The sequence below is a fragment of the Haliotis rubra genome, unplaced genomic scaffold (genome assembly GCF_003918875.1).
Source record: "Haliotis rubra isolate DU_JTF1 unplaced genomic scaffold, ASM391887v1 Scf922, whole genome shotgun sequence".
NCBI lineage: Eukaryota > Metazoa > Mollusca > Gastropoda > Lepetellida > Haliotidae > Haliotis > Haliotis rubra.
Window position 1 is genome coordinate 237732 of NW_025767660.1, and position 23390 is coordinate 261121.

A 23390-nucleotide genomic window follows, 5' to 3' on the forward strand; every position below is an offset into this window, starting at 1 on the left:
AAGAATCTGGTTGTCCTAAACTTATGTCGAGTTGTATAACAGTATTTCCTTCAGCTTGATCCAACGTTTCAAAAGTTTAAAACTGAGGTCGAGTTTGAAAACCTCAAGTTTAATGATCGTATTAATCACAGGATACACAAACACAATAACGTGCGTGTATATTATATGTGTCACAAGAGCGTGAATAGAAACCCGTACACTAAAACTGGATTTACAAATGTCAAACGCTATGCCGCTACTTCCATATCAAAAGCCCAGTCTTCAACCACTAAGCGTCATTGTGTGGAGGGCGTCGAAGCTTTCTTCAGGTTACAAAGGCAACGTTGTTGTATACATATCTGACCTGCGTTCATGAAGACTGACACACGGCTGTAGTCAGATATCCAATGACAAGCAACCCATGTATTTGCGAAGTAAAGAATAACGAGCTTCATACGAAGTGGATTTATTATGTATAATATGTATAGCGTTATAACAATATGTCATGTAACAAATGACTTCTAAATGACAGGGAACAATAATGAAACTATATATTCATGCAATATATTTATAATATTTGAATATGATAACATACATATACAATATGGACATAGATGTGCACACAACATACGAAAGTTTTGCTTAAAGTATCGGTTTCTTTTTTAACTGACATATACACCATGACTGTACCACATCGTCCAAAATGTCAAGTTTAAAGGGGTACTCCTCTCCGCCACACTCTCTTACCCATGGTCATATTTACCCTGAGACGGTGCTTTTAGTTTGAATCAGGTTCTCAGTGAAATTATAGTGTTGATAAACTGTCATAAAACTTTAGATTGCAGACAAACGTTTGAAGATTGAATCAAATTTACTAAGAAGGTAAGCTAGCCCGAGGCGAGTCTCCCTTTAACGCCTGGGGGGGCTGATAATGACTGATAATGCCTAACATGATGTAATACAAGATATCCCTCGTTTGAGGAACAGTATTATTTACAATACAAATACCCGTTGTAACACAACCCGATGGCGACATTCTACGTGGAATGAGTGGGTTGGCTTAAAGGGAGATATACTTCACGGTCGTCTATAGTTTCAGATACTGCAAACATACCTGAGCGTGATACCTTGACAGTATCTCTGTTTACTTAAAATGGAGATTAGCTGGTATATTGGTTTAAAAATCGAAATCGAAAAATATCGAAATTAACAAGCAGATATGCATATTGTTGTCGAAAGGACTTCACATATCAGTTTCCACGAGCCTAACCCTCGTTAACGCCACACATGCCAACTGGGAATAGACAAATGTCATGACATGCCACCTGGGAACAGACACATGTCATGACAGGCCACCTGGGAACAGACAAATGTCATGACATGTTACCTGGGAATAGACAAATGTCATGACATGTTACCTGGGAACAGACAAATGTCATGACATGTTACCTGGGAACAGACAGATGTCATGACATGTTACCTGGGAATAGACAAATATCATGACATGTTACCTGGGAACAGACAAATGTTATGACATGTTACCTGGGAACAGACAAATGTCATGACATGTTACCTGGGAATAGACAAATGTTATGACATGTTACCTGGGAACAGACAGATGTCATGACATGTTACCTGGGAATAGACAAATGTCATGACAAGTTACCTGGGAACAGACAAATGTCATGACATGTTACCTGGGAATAGACAAATGTCATGACATGTTACCTGGGAACAGACAAATGTCATGACATGTTACCTTGGAACAGACAGATGTCATGACATGTTACCTGGGAATAGACAAATATCATGACATGTTACCTGGGAACAGACAAATGTTATGACATGTTACCTGGGAACAGACAAATGTCATGACATGTTACCTGGGAATAGACAAATGTTATGACATGTTACCTGGGAACAGACAGATGTCATGACATGTTACCTGGGAATAGACAAATGTCATGACAAGTTACCTGGGAACAGACAAATGTCATGACATGTTACCTGGGAATAGACAAATGTTATGACATGTTACCTGGGAACAGACAAATGTTATGACATGTTACCTGGGAACAGACAAATGTCATGACATGTTACCTGGGAACAGACAAATGTTATGACATGTTACCTGGGAACAGACAGATGTCATGACATGTTACCTGGGAATAGACAAATGTCATGACAAGTTACCTGGGAACAGACAAATGTCATGACATGTTACCTGGGAATAGACAAATGTTATGACATGTTACCTGGGAACAGACAAATGTTATGACATGTTACCTGGGAACAGACAAATGTCATGACATGTTACCTGGGAACAGACAAATGTTATGACATGTTACCTGGGAACAGACAGATGTCATGACATGTTACCTGGGAATAGACAAATGTCATGACAAGTTACCTGGGAACAGACAAATGTCATGACATGTTACCTGGGAATAGACAAATGTTATGACATGTTACCTGGGAACAGACAAATGTTATGACATGTTACCTGGGAATAGACAAATGTCATGACATGTTACCTGGGAACAGACAAATGTCATGACATGTTACCTGGGAATAGACAAATGTCATGATACACTACTTGAGAATAGACATAGGAAGGTACTCTGATAGTGGCGTGGTAAATATCAACTCGTGGACTCCCCACGTATGAACATGGAGACGAGCATATGCACTATGGTGAGTGAGTGAGTGAGTGAGTTGGTTTGAAAAATTCTAGAAAAGTTCAGTTATATCAGGGCGTGTCAGCTTAATTTAGAAGAAAGGCCGTCGTTGTAGACATTGACGAAACCAACCGACACAGGTTTGATGCTGACGTACCAACGATTACGGGGCAAATCTTGCAGGCAAGCCCTGCAAAACCAAACTGTGCAAATGATACCGAGTTTTGGACCATTGGACTACTCTATTTAACTCTTAATCAGATCTGGACGCTTCCATGGTGCAAGAACATATTGCAGTCTCTTTTCTCCATATGAAATCCTCACGAATGACAAAACACACCACTTTCATTAACACACTTTCAGATCCTTTAAACTTCAAACATGGCAGTTTATATGACAGTCATTATCTCTAAGAGAGTACATCTTCTTGTAAACGAAGAACAGTCAATGACGGGTACGACAAGATCGGATTGGACAAAGTCGGATACGACAAAAGCATTTTGTATCCAAAGCTATGTTTGAGCTTACAGTTAAGGTAAAATATATCCGACTGAATTACTTGTCTCTGGAATCGTTTTATTCAGTTTAGACTACCTCCACCCAGAATTGTTTCCCGATGTTGTCCAGCATGACACAACTCTTCTCAATTTCACTTCCGTGTCTCGAAACACTCATTCACCCTCTGAATATCTCGGTTATCTCGAAATTGTTCATCTTTATAGAGCTTTTCGTTAACTCCCCTTATCACGCAGAACAGACACTCCAGGGGCAGCACTTCGATATATCCGTAGTTAACTGTTCTTCTAAAAATATTATTGCTAAGTGACATTTCATTCCAGATAATACACAACAGGTGCTTGTGGGTAGGATGCTTGTTGTGTGGGGTAGATGACCTGCTGAGGGTAGTAAGAAGCCTCTGGTGGAGGTGGGGCTTTAGACTTCGGCTTAGGGGGAGACAAGAGACGAGCAGCGATTCCGTAACAGAAGCATGTAACCAGCATTAGTACGAACCCAACCCAAGCAGCGATGTAGGACTCTTTAAATGCCATCTTGGTACTGTTCTGCAACTCGGTGGGCCATGATTGGTAATACTGTTGCCTGTCTGTTAATGTGTCTCGGACGTTTTCCCTTTCAACATGGACGGACCCGTGGAACAGAGCCAGACCCAGGGCGACTAGAAACGCCGCGATGAACGTGAGCAACGCTGCTACCCACGCTTTGGAGAACAACCTCCCGACACAGAGACACAGTCCGATGATGTAGGCAATGACGAGTACCAGTTCACCTACTATGAACATCACCATGAACGCCGTGAACAGCCCCTGCATCATCCGGTAGTCTTCCGAAGCGCCATCTGGATTGTCGCCAAACATTGTCGAGAAGCAGTTCTTGTCCAAGACATCGGTTGCCTTGTCGAGGAATACTGTGTCGTTACCTGGGTAACACTCCCTGAACATACCCCGTTGTCGGGTGTGGTAGTACCGTGCTCTGATCCCTTCCCTGGAGGCGACTTGTGTCGCCGCGGATAGTCGAGATCTGTTGACAGTGAATACAAGCCATCTGTCTGTGCCTATGGCGGCAGCAATTATCACTATAGCAAAGACTCCGAAGATGTTGGCCACAGTGAGACAGGCCTCCACCTTGTTGCATCCACGGTTGTTCATGATGTCGATTCACACGTAGAAGATGTTGACGCGCACGTATTACCTCCAGGAATGTTTCACAGCTTGTGTAAGCTTCAAGTATACCACCCGTATGTCGTAACAGTTTTTCCACCAAACTTTGTATCCCTCTCTCAGGGCGTAGACGCTGAAACCTTCCACTGCCTAGGTTTTAACAGACCTCTCCCGTCTCACACAGTGGCTAGTGAACATAGCTGCGGTAGCTCATGCGAGAACTACGTCTTTCTCCACCGTGTCGGGTATGGACGACAGTCAAGCCTTCAAACTATTGCCCTCCTATTCACCCCCATTGTTGTATCATATATCGACATTATCCAAGAGGGAGAGTCTCAAACTGTTAACACGCCAATACAAGTGTACAGACCGCGGAGGCTCCTACTTACTGTACTCCTATTCCACCATGCATTAACATAAAAAGAGTAGGAGGTAAACACAACCTTGTCGCAGTCCTTGTCTCGCGATCGATTGGCTGATTGTAAATATCGACGGATGAGTTATGACACGGTCCCTCCCAGGTATGCTACCTGTTTGTCACGCACAGCTGCATCCACAGCTCGGGACACTGACGAAGTAACCAGATAAGATGATGGCGGACAATAGGGTCTACTCCCAGTAGGCTAGCGGAACTGATTTGAAGTTGGTTCAACCAGTGACGAACAGCTTCGCTAGCAGCTTAACTTGTGTTCAGTCATATTTTCCCTTGAGAGTTTCAGATCACATGTACACATCAAGTTGCTTGGTTAAGTTGTACTTGGTTAAATTCTTCTGCATATGCAGACGCCTTTGTAAACCATATTATGGTTTTAGAGTTACGCAACAGTAAGTTTGCATGAATACTAATGGTAGTGAGTGATTGAGGGAGTGAATGAGTGGGTTTTGGGTGGGTTTGTGAGTGAGTGAATTGTACATTTGGGAACCCGACCGCGTTACGTCACAGTAAGTTTGTATTAATACTATTGATAGTGAGTGACTGAGAGAGTATGGGTGAGTGAGTGAGTGAGTTGTACCCATTTGGGAATCCGACCGCGTTACGTCACAGTAAGTTTGCATGAATACTGTTGATAGCCAGTCTAGTGAGTGTGTGAGTGAGTGAGCATGAGTGAGTGAGTATGAGTGAGTGAGTGAGTGAGTATGAGTGAGTCAGTTGTACCCATTCGAGAATCCTCAATGTGACAAGTCAGCGCTTTAACCAGTGTTTTACAACCCTACCAAACAGAACCAGGTGAGCTGAAACTGGGTTTAACGCCGCGTAGTAATGCTGGTTTTATGGTGCTCGTTTTATGGTGCTGGTTATGGTTGCGTGCTCTGTCGTACAGCGAGCTCTGCTAAACAGAAACCTGGACATCGTGGAAATTTCAAAACGAGGCACTGCCACTAGAAAAGGTTTGCGGTCTGGTACGGACTGAATATTATATCAATCACATTGTGCGTTACAGAACTATATTGAATAAGCGCAAAAACACATAACAGGTGTAACCAATGAGCCAGATGCATTATAAATCATTTTACGACCTCATCAAACTTGGGCAGCCTGTGACGTCTTAGTTAAGGTCATGCTGCCTACACCTCGCCATAAAATATAGAAATACGATGATATTAAAGTTTAAAAATTAAAATTCATTGTAAATACCATTTTGTTATGAAACAAGGAATTGGAATTCAGTGTAACCATATTTGTTTGTGATGTCTATTTCCACTTTCACATGAGAAAATTTGGATCGGCTGAAAAGTCATTGACTGAATAGGTTAATGAGACTCATGTTTCGGTTTGAAGCAAAACTGAAACATACAGACTTGAACTCGCTCACTTTTGGGCAGTACACTATTCCGTTATCAGAATCTGTCAAAGATCTTGGTGTCTTCATCGATCCAGACCTTCGTCCTGACAGGCACATATTTTCAACTCAGGAACATCGGGAACATTAGAAAATATCTGAAAGTAGATTCCACAAACATTTTAGTTCTTTCCCTCATCATCTCTTGACTGGATTAGGGGCGGTGGGGTAGCCTAGTGGTTAAGGCGTTGGCTCGTCACGCCGAAGACCCGGGTTCGAATCCCCACATGGGTACATTGTGTGAAGCCCATTTCTGGTGTCCCCTGCCGTGATGTTGCTGGAATATTGCTAAAAGCGGCGTAAAACCAAACTCAGTCAGTCAGTCGTGACTGGATTACCGTAACAGTGTCCTCGATGGTGCTCCTCTGTCCATTACAAACATGCTCCAGCGAGTGCAGAACACCGCCGCCAGAATCATCTCCAAAGGTCACACACAAGACCACGTAACACCAATTCTAATGGAGCTACACTGACTTCCACTGTCACAAAGGATCACATTTAAGTCCTCTGCCTAACAGAAAAGTGCTTAAACAATCACGCTCTTTCCTACCTTCCAATGGGGCGGTGGGGTAGCTTAATGGTTAAAGCGTTGGCTCGTCACGCCGAAGACCCGGGTTCGAATCCCCACATGGGCACAATGTGTGAAGCCCATTTCTTGTGTCCCCCGCCGTGATGTTGCTGGAATATTGCTAAAAGCGGCGTAAAAACCAAACTCAGTCAGTCAGTCCTACCTTTCGCACTTACTCACCCTCTACGTCCCCAGTCGTTCCCTAAGCTCAGAATCTAAACAACTACTCACTTTAACTTCTTTGAGAGGCATTTTAGAAGTTGGATAGATGAAGGAAAACCAAGTTCTATGGATTGACAACCTATTTATTGAAATGGGTGCGACGTTTCGGTGTAGGTATTAACACCGTCATCACTTGCCTGATAACGGTGTTAGTACCTACACCGAAACGTCGCACCCTTTGCAATAAAGAAGTTGTCTATCTATAGAACTTGGTTTTCCTTCATCTACTCACTATGCCTAAAGTCAGAACAGCAACTCATGGTCAACGTTCATCTTCCTATACCGCTGCCTCATGTGGGAACTCTCTTCCTCAGATGATTCTGTCTTTCAGATTCACTATCAACCTTCAAAACAAGCTTCAAAACCTATCTCTTCAGACAAGCTTATCTTCCCTGAATCTTCTCACAGCTGTGCGCTTAGAGCATGCTTTGAGCATGGAATTAGCGCTATACAAATGGACTCTAATGTTTTTTTATTTGACGGTTACGTCACATTATCAGAAATAGTTATCAACTTCACATGTTCACAGATTCTGTCCTCAAATTAATTGTCGTTCAAACTGCGAATATATGTGGGTGTGTTAGTCTTTCTCAAACCAATTAATTGTCGTTCAAATTGCTAATATATTTGGGTGTGTTAGTTTTTCTTATACAAATTCATTGTCGTTTAAACTGCAAATGTATTTGGGAGTGTTAGTCTTTTTTATGAAAATTAATTGTTTGAATTGCGCATATACTTGGGTGTGTTAGTCTTTTTTAAAAAGTACCTGAAATTCAGTTCGAATTTCAACATCAAACTGGATATTTATATCCCAGGTGTTGATGAGTCTGAATCACTTCGTTCAACCAGAGAGTCATGTTTCACAAAGTAGTCACACAACACGAGGAGGGCGTGGTTATTGGCTGACATCACTGTCTCGGTCAGCATCAGTGTGCGAAACGTGTTTCATGGCTTTTGTATCCTCTATCCAGCAAGACCTACTTTCCGCTATACACTTCTTAATTATCCAGGTGACATACTTTAGATACAAGGCACTGCGTGTTTACAAACATCCTATGCTTCACCACCGTCAACGCTGCTTCCGGGAATCTTCGTCAGTGAATATAAGTGTACAGAGTTATCGCCCTTCTGTAACTCTAATATGGCGTACACAACTAACGTAATATTAAGGATACGTATATATCAATATGCTCCTTTACGACAGGATTGCTAAAAGGGCGTACAAACGAATTGAATTATTTTGTTGTATTTATATTTTGAATAATGCTTGAACAGACTGATGAGGTTTCAGACGTCGTGAGATTTGGAGATGTTCGTGGTTCCATTTTACTGCACTTTGCACATATAACGGCTAGGAAAAAAAATAAACGATTCAATTTTACATGATTGTACATTGTTGTAGTTAACTTGACTTGACCTGGACTGGAGAGTTCAGGGATGTCTTAGACTGACTGACTGACTGACTGAGTTTGGTTTTACGCCGCTTTTAGCAATATTCCAGCAATATCACGGCGGGGGACACCAGAAATGGGCTTCACACATTGTACCCATGTGGGGCATGTCTTAGAGATACTGTGGAAATATATTCTTGACGTTTTGTTCAACTGGTACAATATTCCCGTCAGACTAGTAACTGTCTTGTTTGAAGTAATGTTAAGTAGGGGTGATGGGGTAGCCTAATGGTTAAAGCGTTGGCTCGTCACGCTGAAGACCCGGGTTCAAAACCCCACATGGGTAAAATGTGTGAAGCCCATTTCTGGTGTCCCCCGCCGTGATGTTGCTGGAATATTGCTAAAAGCGGCGTAAAACCAAACTCAGTCAGTAATGTTATGACACTTAGTCTATTTATCACAAATGTATTTGTTTAATTGTGTATAGTTTTCCACTTTGTTTTATTTGACAAGACGTTTCTTACGCGGATTCTTACGCTATTTTACTATAGTTGTGTGGACATTTATAATGCTCTAACCCATGCTTGTCGCAAGACGCGACTAACGGGATCGGGTGGTCAGGCTCGCTAACATGCTTGGCACATGTATGTCATCGTATCCCAATTGCGTAGATCGATGCTCATGCTGTTTATCACTGGGTTGACCGGTCCAGACTTGATTATATACAGACTGCCGCCATATAGCTGGTATATTGCTGAGTGCGGCGTAAAACTAAACTCACTCACTCACTCACTATTATGCGCCAAATCGACATCCTAAAACATGCTCAGACTGCTATTACCCCCGGTCAATAGATCTGCTTGCCATCGATCTTTATTCTAGGAATTATTTCATATGATGATATGGATTAGTCACAATTTGCCGTTTGGTCAATCACTAAATCCCTGTCAATATTGATCAGAACATAATAATAATAAAAACCCTGTATATTCTTACGCAACCTCCATGGTAATAAATATGTTCTCCGCTTTCTTCTTTCGATCAAGAAAATATTTTCTTGAGGTTCTGAGAATCACAGGCCTGTGTTTATATTCATGGAATAGACACAAATACTTTGAACAAATATGAACGTAGCCGGATATCTCCGTGTAAACACGTATACACCCGGATTGTACACTTCACATTTCAGGTCTGTTGTGGTTAATACAGAAAGCAAATATTGAGGGCTTATCTGCGTCAAACCCGAAATACCCATTGTGCGTAGAAACCACTGTCTTGATATAAATACCTACCCGTGAAGGTCCGGGTTAGAATTGTTCTTCAGCAACCCATGCTTGTCGTAAGAGGCGACTAATGGGATCGTGTGGTCAGGCTCGCTGACATGGTTGACACATGTCATCGGTTCCCAATTGCGCAGATCGATGCTCATGCTGTTAAACACTGGATTGTCTGGTCCAGACTCGATTATTTACAGACCGCCGCCATATAGCTGTAATATTGCTGAGTGCGGCGTAAAACTAAACTCACTCACTCACTAACTCCTGTAAATACCATAGATATCCCTACTGTGTATATATCCTCACAGACTAGTTATCGTGGGAGATTTAGTGGACATTCCTAGGACTATGCAACAAAATCATCCCGTTTTTTTTTGTTGTTGAACTCCGTAGTAAGCAGTATTTCAGTTATGTGACAGCGGTTTGCAGACAATGGAGTGTGGACCGGACAATCCACTGATTAAAACAGTTATTAATACAATTAAATTTGATTTGTATTGCTTGTTTGTGTCTTGTGTAACGCCAGGTTCAGCAATATTCCAGATGTTTGACGGCGGTTTGTTAATTATCGGGCCTGAATCAGACTATCAAGTGATTAATAGCACGAGTGTCGATGTACGCAAAAAGGGATGTGATGACATGTGTCAACCAAGCCAGCGAGCCTGACCATCCGATCCCGTTAGTCGCCTCTTACGACAAACATGTCAGTGAGTGAGTGACAATTTTAAGTCACATCGGCAGCATTTCAGCCATATCGTGACTAATCAAGTTATACATTAATAACAATTATAGGTAAATTATAAAAACCTGTCAATGAAGGACAGTAAAACAACTAGTTTATCACAGACATAAATGTTAGAACTAGTAATTAAACATAAAACATGTTAACTATACATATGTACATGACAATATAGAAACAGACTATAGATCGCCAAAAACTGAAGGTAGATCCCCATACTAGGGACCATGGGGACTTACAGTACCTTTGCTACCTGCGTAGACCCTAGCTGGATTTTCCTCAGCCGCTGGCGATTGTAGGTAAATTTGCCCAAAATTAAAGTCACAAAAATACTACGCTTAAAAAATCCCGGTAAGTTTACATCTACTTTGAAAGTGTTGGGACTTACATCATGCTCTCTGGGGAGGGAACTGCATATATGATACAAGCTAATAGATATCAAGATTTTTTGATTTTTAAAAAAAAATTTTATTCATTCAAAATCAGTAGATACAAGTATACAAAGTACATGATGCAACAACACTTGTACACCGTAAAACAGAAATTCATATGGGTTGGCATTACACATATTGGAATCTTCATTAGGCTGGGAATGTGTGCAGTAGAGATGACCATTTTCTGTCAAATTGTAATATTTTTTGATTCTTACTGGCAATAAACTTTTCTGTCTTGAAAATATCACTCAATATTTTTACAAATGTATCCAGTGATAACTTATTTTTTTTAATACTTGATATATGGATATATTTTTTACTGGCAAGAAGTATGTGATTCATAAGGTCGTTATTATTTCCGCCAATTAAGACTGTATATTTTGTCAGGGTAAAATTTTCTGATGATTTATCTTCAATATATTCTTTCAGTTTCAACCAGAATGTTTTCACACACTCACATTCCCAATAAACATGTATCAATATATCCAGATTTATCAAGTAGATAGATACACAAAACCCACGGACAAATACATGCAGGTTGTCAATATACTGATGTAAAAAACAAAGTACACACGGGTGCTTTGGGATTATTCCCAAGAAACTACTTAAATATTTTGAAACAGTGATTTAATGGAGTATAGGATATATGGACCACGCCTACAACCAAACAGGTTTCTGTCAATAATTGCAGTATTTTCTACAACCTTCACAGTAGTAAAGAAAAGAATAACGCCCTCTTGCACAATACTGTACAACGTGTACGATAACAATATATATACACGTACGTATTTCATCACTTGGTATGTTTACAATTGCGTGACTCGTGGATGTTGTAATAAGGCGGGGTGGGTGGGGACAATACGAACCTTGCAGTACACCTACGTTCAAAGTTATTTTTAGACGATCATGATCGCGGGGTTTAAGGCGTTGTCACATCCATTTAATCGTATAACCATGAAAATAATATAAAGTCTAAATATATCTAACAAGTAGGTGTCGCCTCGTAAACGTTGGGGATATATTTGTTTATCCCCGGATCCATAAACCTAGTCGATAAATATATTTATTAAATGTTAATGTTTTTGTGTGTTGGAATGGACACGGTAAACGACTCCGTTTAAAGGGGTCATCAGTTGAGAGTAAGAATTACCTCCCTTAGACCAACTGAGCGAGATAGAGCGTCAGCCAGGCGTGGTGCCGAATGTTAGGTGTCTTCTATATTTTGCTACCCATGGAATATTATACAGGAGTCAGGACCATATGTGAGTGAGTGAGTGAGTTTGATTGTACGCCGCTTTTAGCAATATTCCAGCAATACCAAGGCGGGGGACACAAGAAATGGGCTTCACACATTTTACCCATGTGGGGAATCGAACCCGGGCCTTCGGCGTGACGAGCGAACGCTTTACCCACTAGGCTACCCCACCGCCCCCAGGACCATATGTAATGGTACAAGAAGTACATACTATTTTTCAATATATTTTGTTTATAATGTTTTCAAACATGCATGAAAAGGTATATACATAAATGGTTAATAATCACCTGTATTTGAAAAAAAAACCCACCTACTAAATTAAATGTTTACAAATTCTTATAACCCTGAAGTATGTGGTATAAGCATTAGCTCATCACGCCGGGGGTTCGGGTTCGATTCCCCACAGAGGTACAATGTGTAGAGTCTTCGGCCGTTATATTGCTGGAATATTGCTAAAAGGTGCTTAATACCCATCCCACTCACTCACTCCACAAATTTAATCAATGTCAATGCCAGGAATAGAGTGTTTGTAATGGGGAATTCGTCCTTTCAGTTCCAATGTTCATCCTGTTGGTGAGACCCGTGAAGATCCGGGTTAGAATAGGTCTTCAGCAGTCTATGCTAGTCGTAAGGGGCGACTAACTAGATCGGATGGTCAGGCTCGCTGAGTTGGTGGATCGATGCTCATGCTGATGATCACTGGATTGTCTGGTCCAGAGTTGGTGTTCATAGGTGTTCATCACAGCTCATTGGTATTTCTTGCATTCACACTGTACTTCTGTACCAAACAAGCTCTACGATGACCGGAAGTCTGAGTTGAGCTATGGCAGTTACGATCACCTTAGCGCTGCGATGATCGTAAGACTATGTTAAGTTATGGAAGTTACGAACACCTTAGTTGTACAATCATCATAAATCTGTTTAAAGCTATGGGAGTTACGACGTCTTCAGCGCTACGATGATCGTAAGTCTATGGTAAACAACTTGAGTTACGATCACCTTAACCCTGGAACCGATTCGTACCACGGGTCTCGTGTGCACTAGATACTGACCATTACGGCCATAGAAGGAGAAACGAAAACGTTCGTAGCGTTACGACGTTCATAACCCTATGGTAAACTAAAGAGTTACGACATGCCGTAACGTTACGAACGCTTTGTGGATCGGGACCCCGCACTCCATTTTACACACGATACGCTGTTCAACTACACTTGAACAAATTAATTTACCGAACCCACGTAATTCTTTGCTCTGTACGTGACCAGCGTTTTTGTCACATTACATCTAGTAAGTTAAACTGTGTACCCATGCTCACTGCTGAGCATTAATAGGTTGTACAGAACTCCTAGCAACCCAGATTGCCAGAGTGCCGTTGTACAAAAACCATTAGTGCTATGACAGGTGTATGGCTATGTTAATGTATAAGATCACTTAGCGCTAAGATCCCTTTGATTGACGGTTTCATGCGGGTCATTTTATCATGGGTAGACATCTACCCTGTACATTCACCCAGGCATAGATGTCCATACCTGGCATGTTGGGTATGTGGGAATGAACAAGAATAAGCAATAAACTCTCTCACCCTGTCTTGCTCTCTCACCCGGAAAGACGCTGGTTTACAGATGGACGTAGTGCATGCGCATTGAGCATGACAGCGGGGTAGATTCTCGGAAATAATAGAGCTTGACGTGATGTGAGGAATGTGGGTGGGCTTCCCGGGACATTGCGGGTCGTGACGATGTGATGGAAAAAGGGGATAAAGCAGGTCGAGACGGTCTGGTTGGTATATAAGGGATATAGCAGGTTGTGACGGTGTGGGTTGGTAGATAAGGGATATAGCAGGTTGTGACGGGTTGGGTTGGTATATAAGGGATGTAGCAGGTCGAGACTGTGTGGGTTGGTAGATAAGGGATAAAGCAGGTCGAGACGGTGTGGCTGGTATATAAGGGATATAGCAGGTTGTGACGGTGTGGGTTGGTAGATAAGGGATAAAGCAGGTTGTGACGGTGTGGGTTGGTAGATAAGGGATATAGCAGGTTGTGACGGTGTGGGTTGGTAGAAAAGGGACATAGCAGGTTGTGACGGTGTGGTTGGTAGATAAGGGATAAAGCAGGTCGAGACTGTGTGATTTGGTAGATAAGGGATATAGCAGGTTGTGACGCTGTGGGTTGGTAGATAAGGGACAAAGCAGGTAGAGACGGTGTGGGTTGGTAGATAAGGGATAAAGCAGGTCGAGACGGTGTGGGTTGGTAGAAAAGGGATATAGCAGGTTGTGACGGTGTGGGTTGGTAGATAAGGGATAAAGCAGGTCGAGACTGTGTGGGTTGGTAGATAAGGGATATAGCAGGTTGTGACGGTGTGGGTTGGTAGATAAGGGACATAGCAGGTCGAGACTGTGTGGGTTGGTAGATAAGGGATATAGCAGGTTGTGACGGTGTGGGTTGGTAGATAAGGGACATAGCAGGTTGTGACGGTTTGGGTTGGTGGATAAGGGATATAGCAGGTTGTGACGGTGTGGGTTGGTAGATAAGGGATATAGCAGGTTGTGACGGTGTGGGTTGGTAGATAAGGGATATAGCAGGTTGTGACGGTGTGGGTTGGTACATAAGGGATATAGCAGGTTGTGACGGTGTGGATTGGTAGATGAAGGATATAGCAGGTTGTGACGGTGTGGGTTGGTAGATAAGGGATATAGCAGGTTGTGACGGTGTGGGCTGGTAGATAAGGGACAAAGCAGGTTGTGACGGTGTAGGTTGGTAGATAAGGGATATAGCAGGTTTTGACGGTGTGGGTTGGTAGATAAGGGACAAAGCAGGTTGTGACGGTGTAGGTTGTTAGATAAGGGATATAGCAGGTTGTGACGGTGAGGTTGGTATATAAGGGATATAGCAGGTTGTGACGGTGTGGGTTGGTAGATAAGGAACAAAGCAGGTCGAGACGGTGTAGGTTGGTAGATAAGGGATATAGCAGGTCGGGACGGTGTGGGTTGGTAGATAAGGGACAAAGCAGGTTGTGACGGTGTGGATTGGTAAATTAGGGACACAGCAGGTCGTGATGATTGGTTTGGAAATAAGGGATATAGCAGGTCGCGATGATTGGTTGGTAAATACGGGATATGACATATCGTGATGATTGGCTGGGAAATAAGAGATGTCACATATCGTGATGATTGGTTGGGAAAGAAGGCATATGGCAGATTGTGATGATTGGTTGGGAAATAAGAGATATGACAGATCGTGATGATTGGTTGGGAAATAAGAGATATGACAGATCATGATGATTGGTTGGGAGGTATAGGATATGACAGATCGTGATGATTGGTTGGGAAATAAGAGATATGACAGATCATGATGATTGGTTGGGAGGTATAGGATATGACAGATCGTGATGATTGGTTGGGAAATAAGAGATATGACAGATCATGATGATTGGTTGGGAGGTATAGGATATGACAGATCGTGATGATTGGTTGGGAAATAAGAGATATGACAGATCGTGATGATTGGTTGGGAGGTATAGGATATGACAGATCGTGATGATTGGTTGGGAAATAAGAGATATGACAGATCATAATGATTGGTTGGGAGGTATAGGATATGACAGATCGTGATGATTGGTTGGGAAATAAGAGATATGACAGATCGTGATGATTGGTTGGGAGGTATAGGATATGACAGATCGTGATGATTGGTTGGGAAATAAGAGATATGACAGATCGTGATGATTGGTTGGGAAAAAAAGGGATATGACATATCGTGATGATTGGTTGGGAAATAAGAGATATGACAGATCGATGATGATTGGTTGGGAGGTATAGGATATGACAGATCGTGATGATTGGTTGGGAGATATGACAGATCGTGATGATGATTGGTTGGGAGGTATAGGATATGACAGATCGTGATGATTGGTTGGGAAATAAGAGATATGACAGATCGTGATGATTAGTTAGGAGGTATATAGGATATGACAGATCGTGATGATTGGTTGGGAAATAAAGAATATGACAGATCGTGATGATTGGTTAGGAGGAATTATAGGATAACAGATCGTGATGATTAGAAATGATATGACATATCGTGATGATGGGGAAAAAGGGATATGACATATCGTGATGATTGGTTGGGAAATAAGAGATATGACAGATCGTGATGATTGGTTGGGAAATAAGAGATATGACAGATCGTGATGATTGGTTGGGAAAAAAGGGATATGACATATCGTGATGGTTGGTTGGAATATAAGAGATATGACAGATCGTGATCATTGGTTGGGAAATAAGAGATATGATAGATCGTGATGATTGGTTGGGAAAAAATGGATGATGACATATCGTGATGGTTGGTTGGAATATTGCAGGCCTTGACAGTGGTTTGGGTTTGGTTATGTTTGGTTATGTTTGCACTTACAATACGGAGCAGTTGGTTCACCATCAGTCGTAATGAATCACGGACACGTTGTTTTTGTTTGACTTCATAGCTTTTTGTATGTCTTGGGCGACATCTTAAACTGAAAATATTATTATTGTGACTAAATTTAACTTAATTCTACGTTTAATGTAAGAAAAATCTCTATATGAAATTTTGACTATATATATATGACTTTTATATATGACTATATTAGCATGTAAATGATGTCTGGAATAGAATACAAAGTAGATGTGTTGACAGTGTAAATTATCAATTTGGCATGAATTAAAATACTCAAGACAGAGAAATATACTTTGATATCGGACATGCATTTGTTCATTATCATGTTGTTATTTCTAGTCATCTAGTCTTAGACTCAGATAATGAAAGATGCGGCAAAAGCCTTTACCGCTGGAATATCCGGATATTCGTACAAGCCTTGACAAGAGGGTAACATTGCACGACTGATATGTTTAACAGTTCTTACAGAAATAAAGAAAAAGTTCTCATGCCATGTGATAAACATGTATAAGAAGGAGTGACATGATTAACTATACTCATGCCAATAATAATTGTCATCCCCCTGCCCACCCAAACCCCCCACACACCTCATACCCCAACTCACACCCCCTCTCTAATTAAAAACATTTAAGGGGGTGTCAACCATTATTGGCATGAGTATATATCCAACCGAGTGGAGCTGTTCTTAGATTGTTTGTGACAAAAGTGCGCCTTGTGAATTGCATGTATAGCTATCACTGTTCTGGCATTGATTCGGGGCGGTAGGGTAGCCTAGTGGTTAAAGTGTTGGCTCGTCACGCCGAAGACCCGGGTTCGAATCCCCACATGGGCACAATGTGTGAAGCCCATTTCTGGTGTCACCCGCAGTGATGTTGCTGGAATATTGCTAAAAGCGGCGTAAAACCAAACTCAGTCAGTCAGTCAGTCTGGCATTGATTCACACGACCAAAATCACTTCCACGAGAATTAATCTTTTCACCAGTCCTGTTCCAATTGATATGTGATTAAATGTTATCCATTCTATGAACAATCATTAATATATTCAGTTTTATTTAAATGAATAAAAGGTAAGTAAAATACTATTCACAATAACATAACTGCATATTCCACGTATTTGAAATACGTTCATGTTGCAATTACAGACATCCTCTGACATTTGTCTAAAGGTAGAAAATCTGGTGTACGTTTGAAATGTTCAAACAAGCAGGAATGACATCATAAAACAGAATTCAACAGAATTCAAAACTACGATACATTTAGGAGGCATTCAGGAGTGTTAAACAACAAAGAAACCTGTAAGTCGGTTGAACGTGACAAAAATATTATCACCCCTTGAACGATAGTGGAGAAGTCTGAAAACACTTTACATTGACTCATATTAACTATATTCAAGGCAATTAGTGCATGACGAAATACATTCCTGTGGCATTCCAAAGGTGAACAATCCACTGCTTGTACAAATGCACATTCACAAACTACACCATGTATGGGACTATGTGGTAGTGAAGGGGTCGTTTCCCCACATGGGTACGATGTGGGAAGCATATATCTAGTGTCCCCTGTCGTGATATTGTTCGAGTATTGCCCATCTTATTAATAAACTACTCACTCTACAGCATGTGCACCATCCAGAGAGAATATATCATCACTTTATCTGTCACCCCGTCTCTCTTATTTCGCACCTCTCGCTTGCCTCATAGTTAAGATGACTCCATTGTACCAGCTACAGCCCACCCTAGCTCTCTGTCTGTCAAACAATATCCCCGCCCTCACACCTCTCTCTCTCTCCCTTCCTCTCCTCCCTCTCCTCTCCCTCTCCCTCTCTCTCTCTCTCTCTCTCTCCCTCCCTCTCCTCTCTCTCTCTCTCTCTCTCTCTCTCTCTCCCTCTCTCTCTCTCTCTCTCTCTCTCTCTCTCTCTCTCTCTCTCTCTCTCTCTCTCTCTCTCTCCCTCTCCCTCTCTCTCTCTCTCTCTCTCTCCTCTCCTCCTCTCTCTCTCTCTCTCTCTCTCTCTCTCTCTCTCTCTCTCTCTCTCGTCGTTCCTTCCTCTCTCGCGCCCTCTATCGCCCTCCCTTCACTAAATATCTCTCTCTCTCCGACTCTGCTGCAAAAATAAAAACATAATACACGAAAATATATCAACGCTTCTTTATATTCCTGTCTATGTCAAGTTGACAATATCACGTAGAAACACAATGTGGATATAAATAGAACAATAATGACATACGATTCGAGGTAAGATTTTGTGACAATCTCTCAAATGTAAACGTGACTTTAGAATATGTATATGAGAGTAAGTGTGTATAGTTTTACGCCGCATTCAGCAGAATTCCAGCAGGGTCAAGTTAGGCCATCTCGCAAATGGGTCAAATGTACAACAATGATATTGGAAAAAACGGCAAAATGTAAATACTGCATAATGAGAACTGGTAAAAAAATATACATATCAGAATTTTATTCGGTTCATTTCTACTACTAATACTAATACTACTACTACTACTACTACTACTACTGCTGCTGCTGCTGCTGCTACTGCTGCTGCTGCTGCTGCTGCTGCTGCTATGCTGCTGCTACTACTACTTATAATCATATAACGGGGCGGTGGGGTAGCCTAATGGTTAAAGCGTTGGCTCGTCACGCCGAAGACCCGGGTTCGAATCCCCACATGGGTACAATGTGTGAAGCCCATTTCTGGTGTCCCCCGCCGTGATGTTGCTGGAATATTGCTAAAAGCGGCGTAAAACCAAACTCACTCACTCACTATAATTATATAACAGCAATTCTATTAAATGCATGATCATCAAATCTCTGCTAAAGTCCATTGTACGATTCCGTCGATGTTATACGCAGATGTAACACAAACGTTTTAAACAAACTGGGAGTGTCGGGTGCTGGCAGTAGAGGTTACACTACACCAAATCAGAATCCGTATTTTAACAAGCACTTTTCGTACCGAACCTTCAGTGCAGACTGAATCCTCTAACAGCTGTGATTGGGTGATTTTGAGTACGGTTTTTTTAGGTGTTTTTTTTTTAAAGTACATCCATCCTGTAATTAAAACTGACCATATTTATTAATACTCGGTGCTGTCATTTTTACTGATGACTTACACTGATTGTGACCACAGATAGTTTCAAGCGGTTGACATTTTGTGCGGAGCTGGGGTTGGTCTGTTTAGCTTTCTGTACTGAGAAAGGAACAGTCTGATGTGTTCATATCAAGGTCTTCAGACGAAAGTCTGGAAGACCTACTGTTATTATCCGAATATTATTTTTCTTCTTATTATTATTATTTGTACAAATTTTGTGACAGCTCTCCCCACCTAACCGCTTGGCCGATTTTCGTGAAACTTTCAGGGGTGATAGCCTGTATGCTGAAATTGATACATAGTCGAAAAAATCCCGATTTCCGGCTTCCGCTAAGGGCAGATAACCCCAAATGTCGAAATCTTTCAACCTCAATATCTCAAAAACTATAAGAGATAAATGGACCAAATTTTCACTCAATGTAGACAACACCATTCCCCGTCGATTCAACACATACCGAAAGTTGGCCGGCAGTTCAAAGTTTGCGCTATTTTGAAAAAAACTGATTTTTTTTGCCGATTTTCACGTTTTGACGGTGCCTCTGTTTGAAAATCTTCTTCTCCAGAACGGCATATAGTACAATCGTGTTCGATATATAATTTTAAAGCCCACACTCCGGACTACTTATTTATATTGTTATTGCTTCTTTAAGGCCGGACTATGCACATATGTACATGTAATAGCTGTAGACATCTTGATTTTAAAGAAATATTACTTACTAGATACTACCGCGTCTTTCAGCAATATTCCACCAATATCAGGGTGGTGGACACCAGAAGTGAACTTCACACATTGTACCCATGTGGGAAATCGAACCCGGGCCTTCAACGTGACGAGTGACATGTTTAACACCGCACCTCCAGAGTTGTATAGCTATTTACGAAGGATTATCAAATAGTGATGATATTACATCTTGACTCCATTCAAGATTTGATCATTGCCTAATGCCGGTATCGCATTACAATACGTATTATGTGGTAGGCTATATGAAATACAGCGTACATATTGAACTGAGTGAGGTAAAATGCAATAAAAGGTTACGGGTGTTGCATTAAGTGATCAAATCATGCATCAATAAAAATCTGTTGTACTGTAGCAACAGAGCGAATATCGTCTTAGAAAACCCAAAGAAACTAGATCTTCAGAAAAAAGTATGATCACATCATAACTGTCTTAACAGTAGCATAAAACTATCCAATATAGTTTACTTTTCAGATCAAAAGACACAGTGATAAGGCATGTAAACGTTTAGAGATCAAGAACACTGTGAAGATTCATGACTTTGTCTTGTCCTGGTATTGCATGAACTATTTTTCAAACAACATCAGAAACTCTCAAACGTTTGAAAACATTCAAAATACATAACCAAAACGGTTACAAGTCTTGAAGCTAGCTTTCATACAAAACTATTTATACACAGACATATTGGATGAATTTCAATACCTAATACTCACATTTTGAAAAAGAACATAATTGTAGCTGTCTAAAGATAACATTGTCGTAAACAGGTTGTTAAAAACTAGTACCAATGGTTACAAAGGGACGCCACGTTAATCCAGACATACCTCTCTCTCTTTGAAATCAACCGCAAAATAAATTCTGGATTAACGAGCTTTAGAGTTTGTTCCTTTGCATATACAGCCATTCCAAACAGTCCAGCTCAGGAAGAAGTGTTTCCGGTATAAGAAGGTCCACGGAAAGCACAGCTTGTTGTTGAGAATGTTCTGTGAATATTCCAGAGCAACGATGCCAGTTCAATACAAACGCATGGCGTATGGACGAGGGTTCAATATGGATGTAAATAGTATGGAGGAGGGTTTGGTAGGACCTTCGTGGACATCAGTTTCAAGGGCTTCGTCCTGGGAGGGTCAAGTGTCATGACAGGCATGGGTCTTACGGGCCGAGGACGATGGTGGCGCCGTGGAGGTCTATAGCTTGGCAGCCGTTTCACATTCTTCTCCAAGAGGTTTGATCTTGGGGCCATTGCTGTTGCCGTAACGCCGTAGCAGAAGGCGGCGATGATAGCAAAAGCAACGCCGACCCAGGCTGCTATGTAAGATTCCTTGAATTTTCTTGTGGTAGCCCGCTTCAGCTCACCAGGCCATTTTGAGTAGTATTGTTGGCGATCTGGCAGCTGGTCCTGGACAAGGGTGTCTTGGAGGTAGATGGAACTGTGGAAGAACGCCATTCCAAGAACTACAACGAACGCAGCCACACACACCATGATGGTCGGAATCCACACGTGCGATGTTGGTCTTACTAAACACATGTATAACCCTACTGCATAGCTAACAACGAGTAGAAGCTCCCCCACGAGGAACATAGCCATGAAGGACGTGTATAAGGCTATCATGGAGGTGTACTCCTCGCTAGCACTGGCGGAATCGTCCCCGAACATCAGCATGAAGCAGTTCTTGTCTATAACACCTCCAAGAGTATCCAGAAACAGGGTATCGTTGCCAGGGTAACACTCACGGAACATGCCTCTTTGGCGCGTGTGATAGTATCTCGCTGTGATCCCCGTCGTTGATGACGTTCGCTGCAGGGTCGTCAGCTTCGTCCTGTCGACGCTGTACACCACCCATCTTTCCGTGCCCATGGCAGCAAGGATGAGGACGATGGCGACCACATTGGCGATGGTGCTGAACGTGAGGCAGGCTGTAGTACGTGTCTTCGTCCCCATAGTTAACGTGGAAGTCGTACTGGGTTACTCCGTGTTGATGGGCGTGATGTTACTGAAGCTGCTCGGCCCGCTCTTATCGTGATCTGAAATGGATAGGGTCATGCCCATGAGTAATGACTTTCGTGCATTGTTCACTCCTTCTTTTGAAAAGACTCTTCAGCGTTCAGCCTCCCTTATTACCCGGGGTATATCTCAAAAGTATTTCATGCATTAAGCATTTCTTACGCGTACGTTTCGTCACCAACTTGTCACCAACTAGTAACCAACTTGTTCAATGTAATTGGGGCAGTGAGGTAGTAATGGCATTAAATGCTCCTACTGTTTGTCATATGAAATGGTAGCTTTGCAAATACACGTACACATCGGTTGTGAGACGGTCCCCTTCAGGTATGTCTCGCACCTGTCACACATTGCTGCACAGGAGGTGATCGTGTTCACAGTCAGTGCTGCATATGGAGCAGGCTTGACCGAGCGGAACAGTTTTGTGACGGCGACACATTAAGACTCTACAAGATCACAAGCGTACTGCAAATATCTGATTAGGGTAAATCGCCCATTAATGTTCTCCAATAAACCTTTTAATACCAATTAGTGTCATAATGTCAATTGTGGGTTTTTGTAACTTTAGATTTGACAACAGATATTGAGAGGGAGATAGGAAGAGAGAGAGAGAGTTGGTGTTGGGTAGGTAGGGAGACTGTAGCCTGGGGTCGGGGTCGGGGGTATAGGGTACAACGGGAAAGGAAGGTGATAGTGGGTGTATGAGTGAGTATGGTTTTACGTCGATTCCAAAAATATTCCAGCAATATGACAGCAGGGTCACCAGAAATGGGCTTCACACATTGTACCCATGCGGGAAATCGAACTCGAGTCTTCAGCGTGACGAGCGAACGCTTCCACCACTAGGCTACCCACAGCCCCGGAATATGATAGAGAGACGGGCTGAGGGAGAGCAGGTGAATGCATCAGCTGCAGAGCAGCACAAAATTCAGCAACACCCCATAGGCTATGTAGGGCACCTCGCTGCCCTGACTCTCAGTAGTGACACGAGTATAAGCTCAGGACTAACAATGGACTGTGCGGTATCCAATCCCAGCTCTATGTGCGTTACTATTGTTATCTTTGTCATTGTTG

General features: G+C 42.0%; 2 protein-coding genes across 2 annotated transcripts; both read right to left on the reverse strand.

The window, feature by feature from the left end:
* Nucleotides 1-429: 429 nt before the first annotated feature.
* Nucleotides 430-4755, reverse strand: LOC124264405. The gene is made up of 2 exons (XM_046699147.1): nucleotides 1522-4755; nucleotides 430-1304 (listed from the first exon to the last, which is right to left on the reverse strand). The coding sequence occupies exon 1, from the start codon at nucleotides 4319-4321 to the stop codon at nucleotides 3488-3490; it is 834 nt and encodes a 277-aa protein (XP_046555103.1). The 5' UTR covers nucleotides 4322-4755; the 3' UTR covers nucleotides 430-1304; nucleotides 1522-3487.
* A 16195-nt stretch (nucleotides 4756-20950) lies between these two features.
* LOC124264406 lies at nucleotides 20951-22370 on the reverse strand. Its single transcript, XM_046699149.1, has one exon. The coding sequence runs from the start codon at nucleotides 22254-22256 to the stop codon at nucleotides 21360-21362; it is 897 nt and encodes a 298-aa protein (XP_046555105.1). The 5' UTR covers nucleotides 22257-22370; the 3' UTR covers nucleotides 20951-21359.
* Between the last annotated feature and the right edge of the window lie 1020 nt (nucleotides 22371-23390).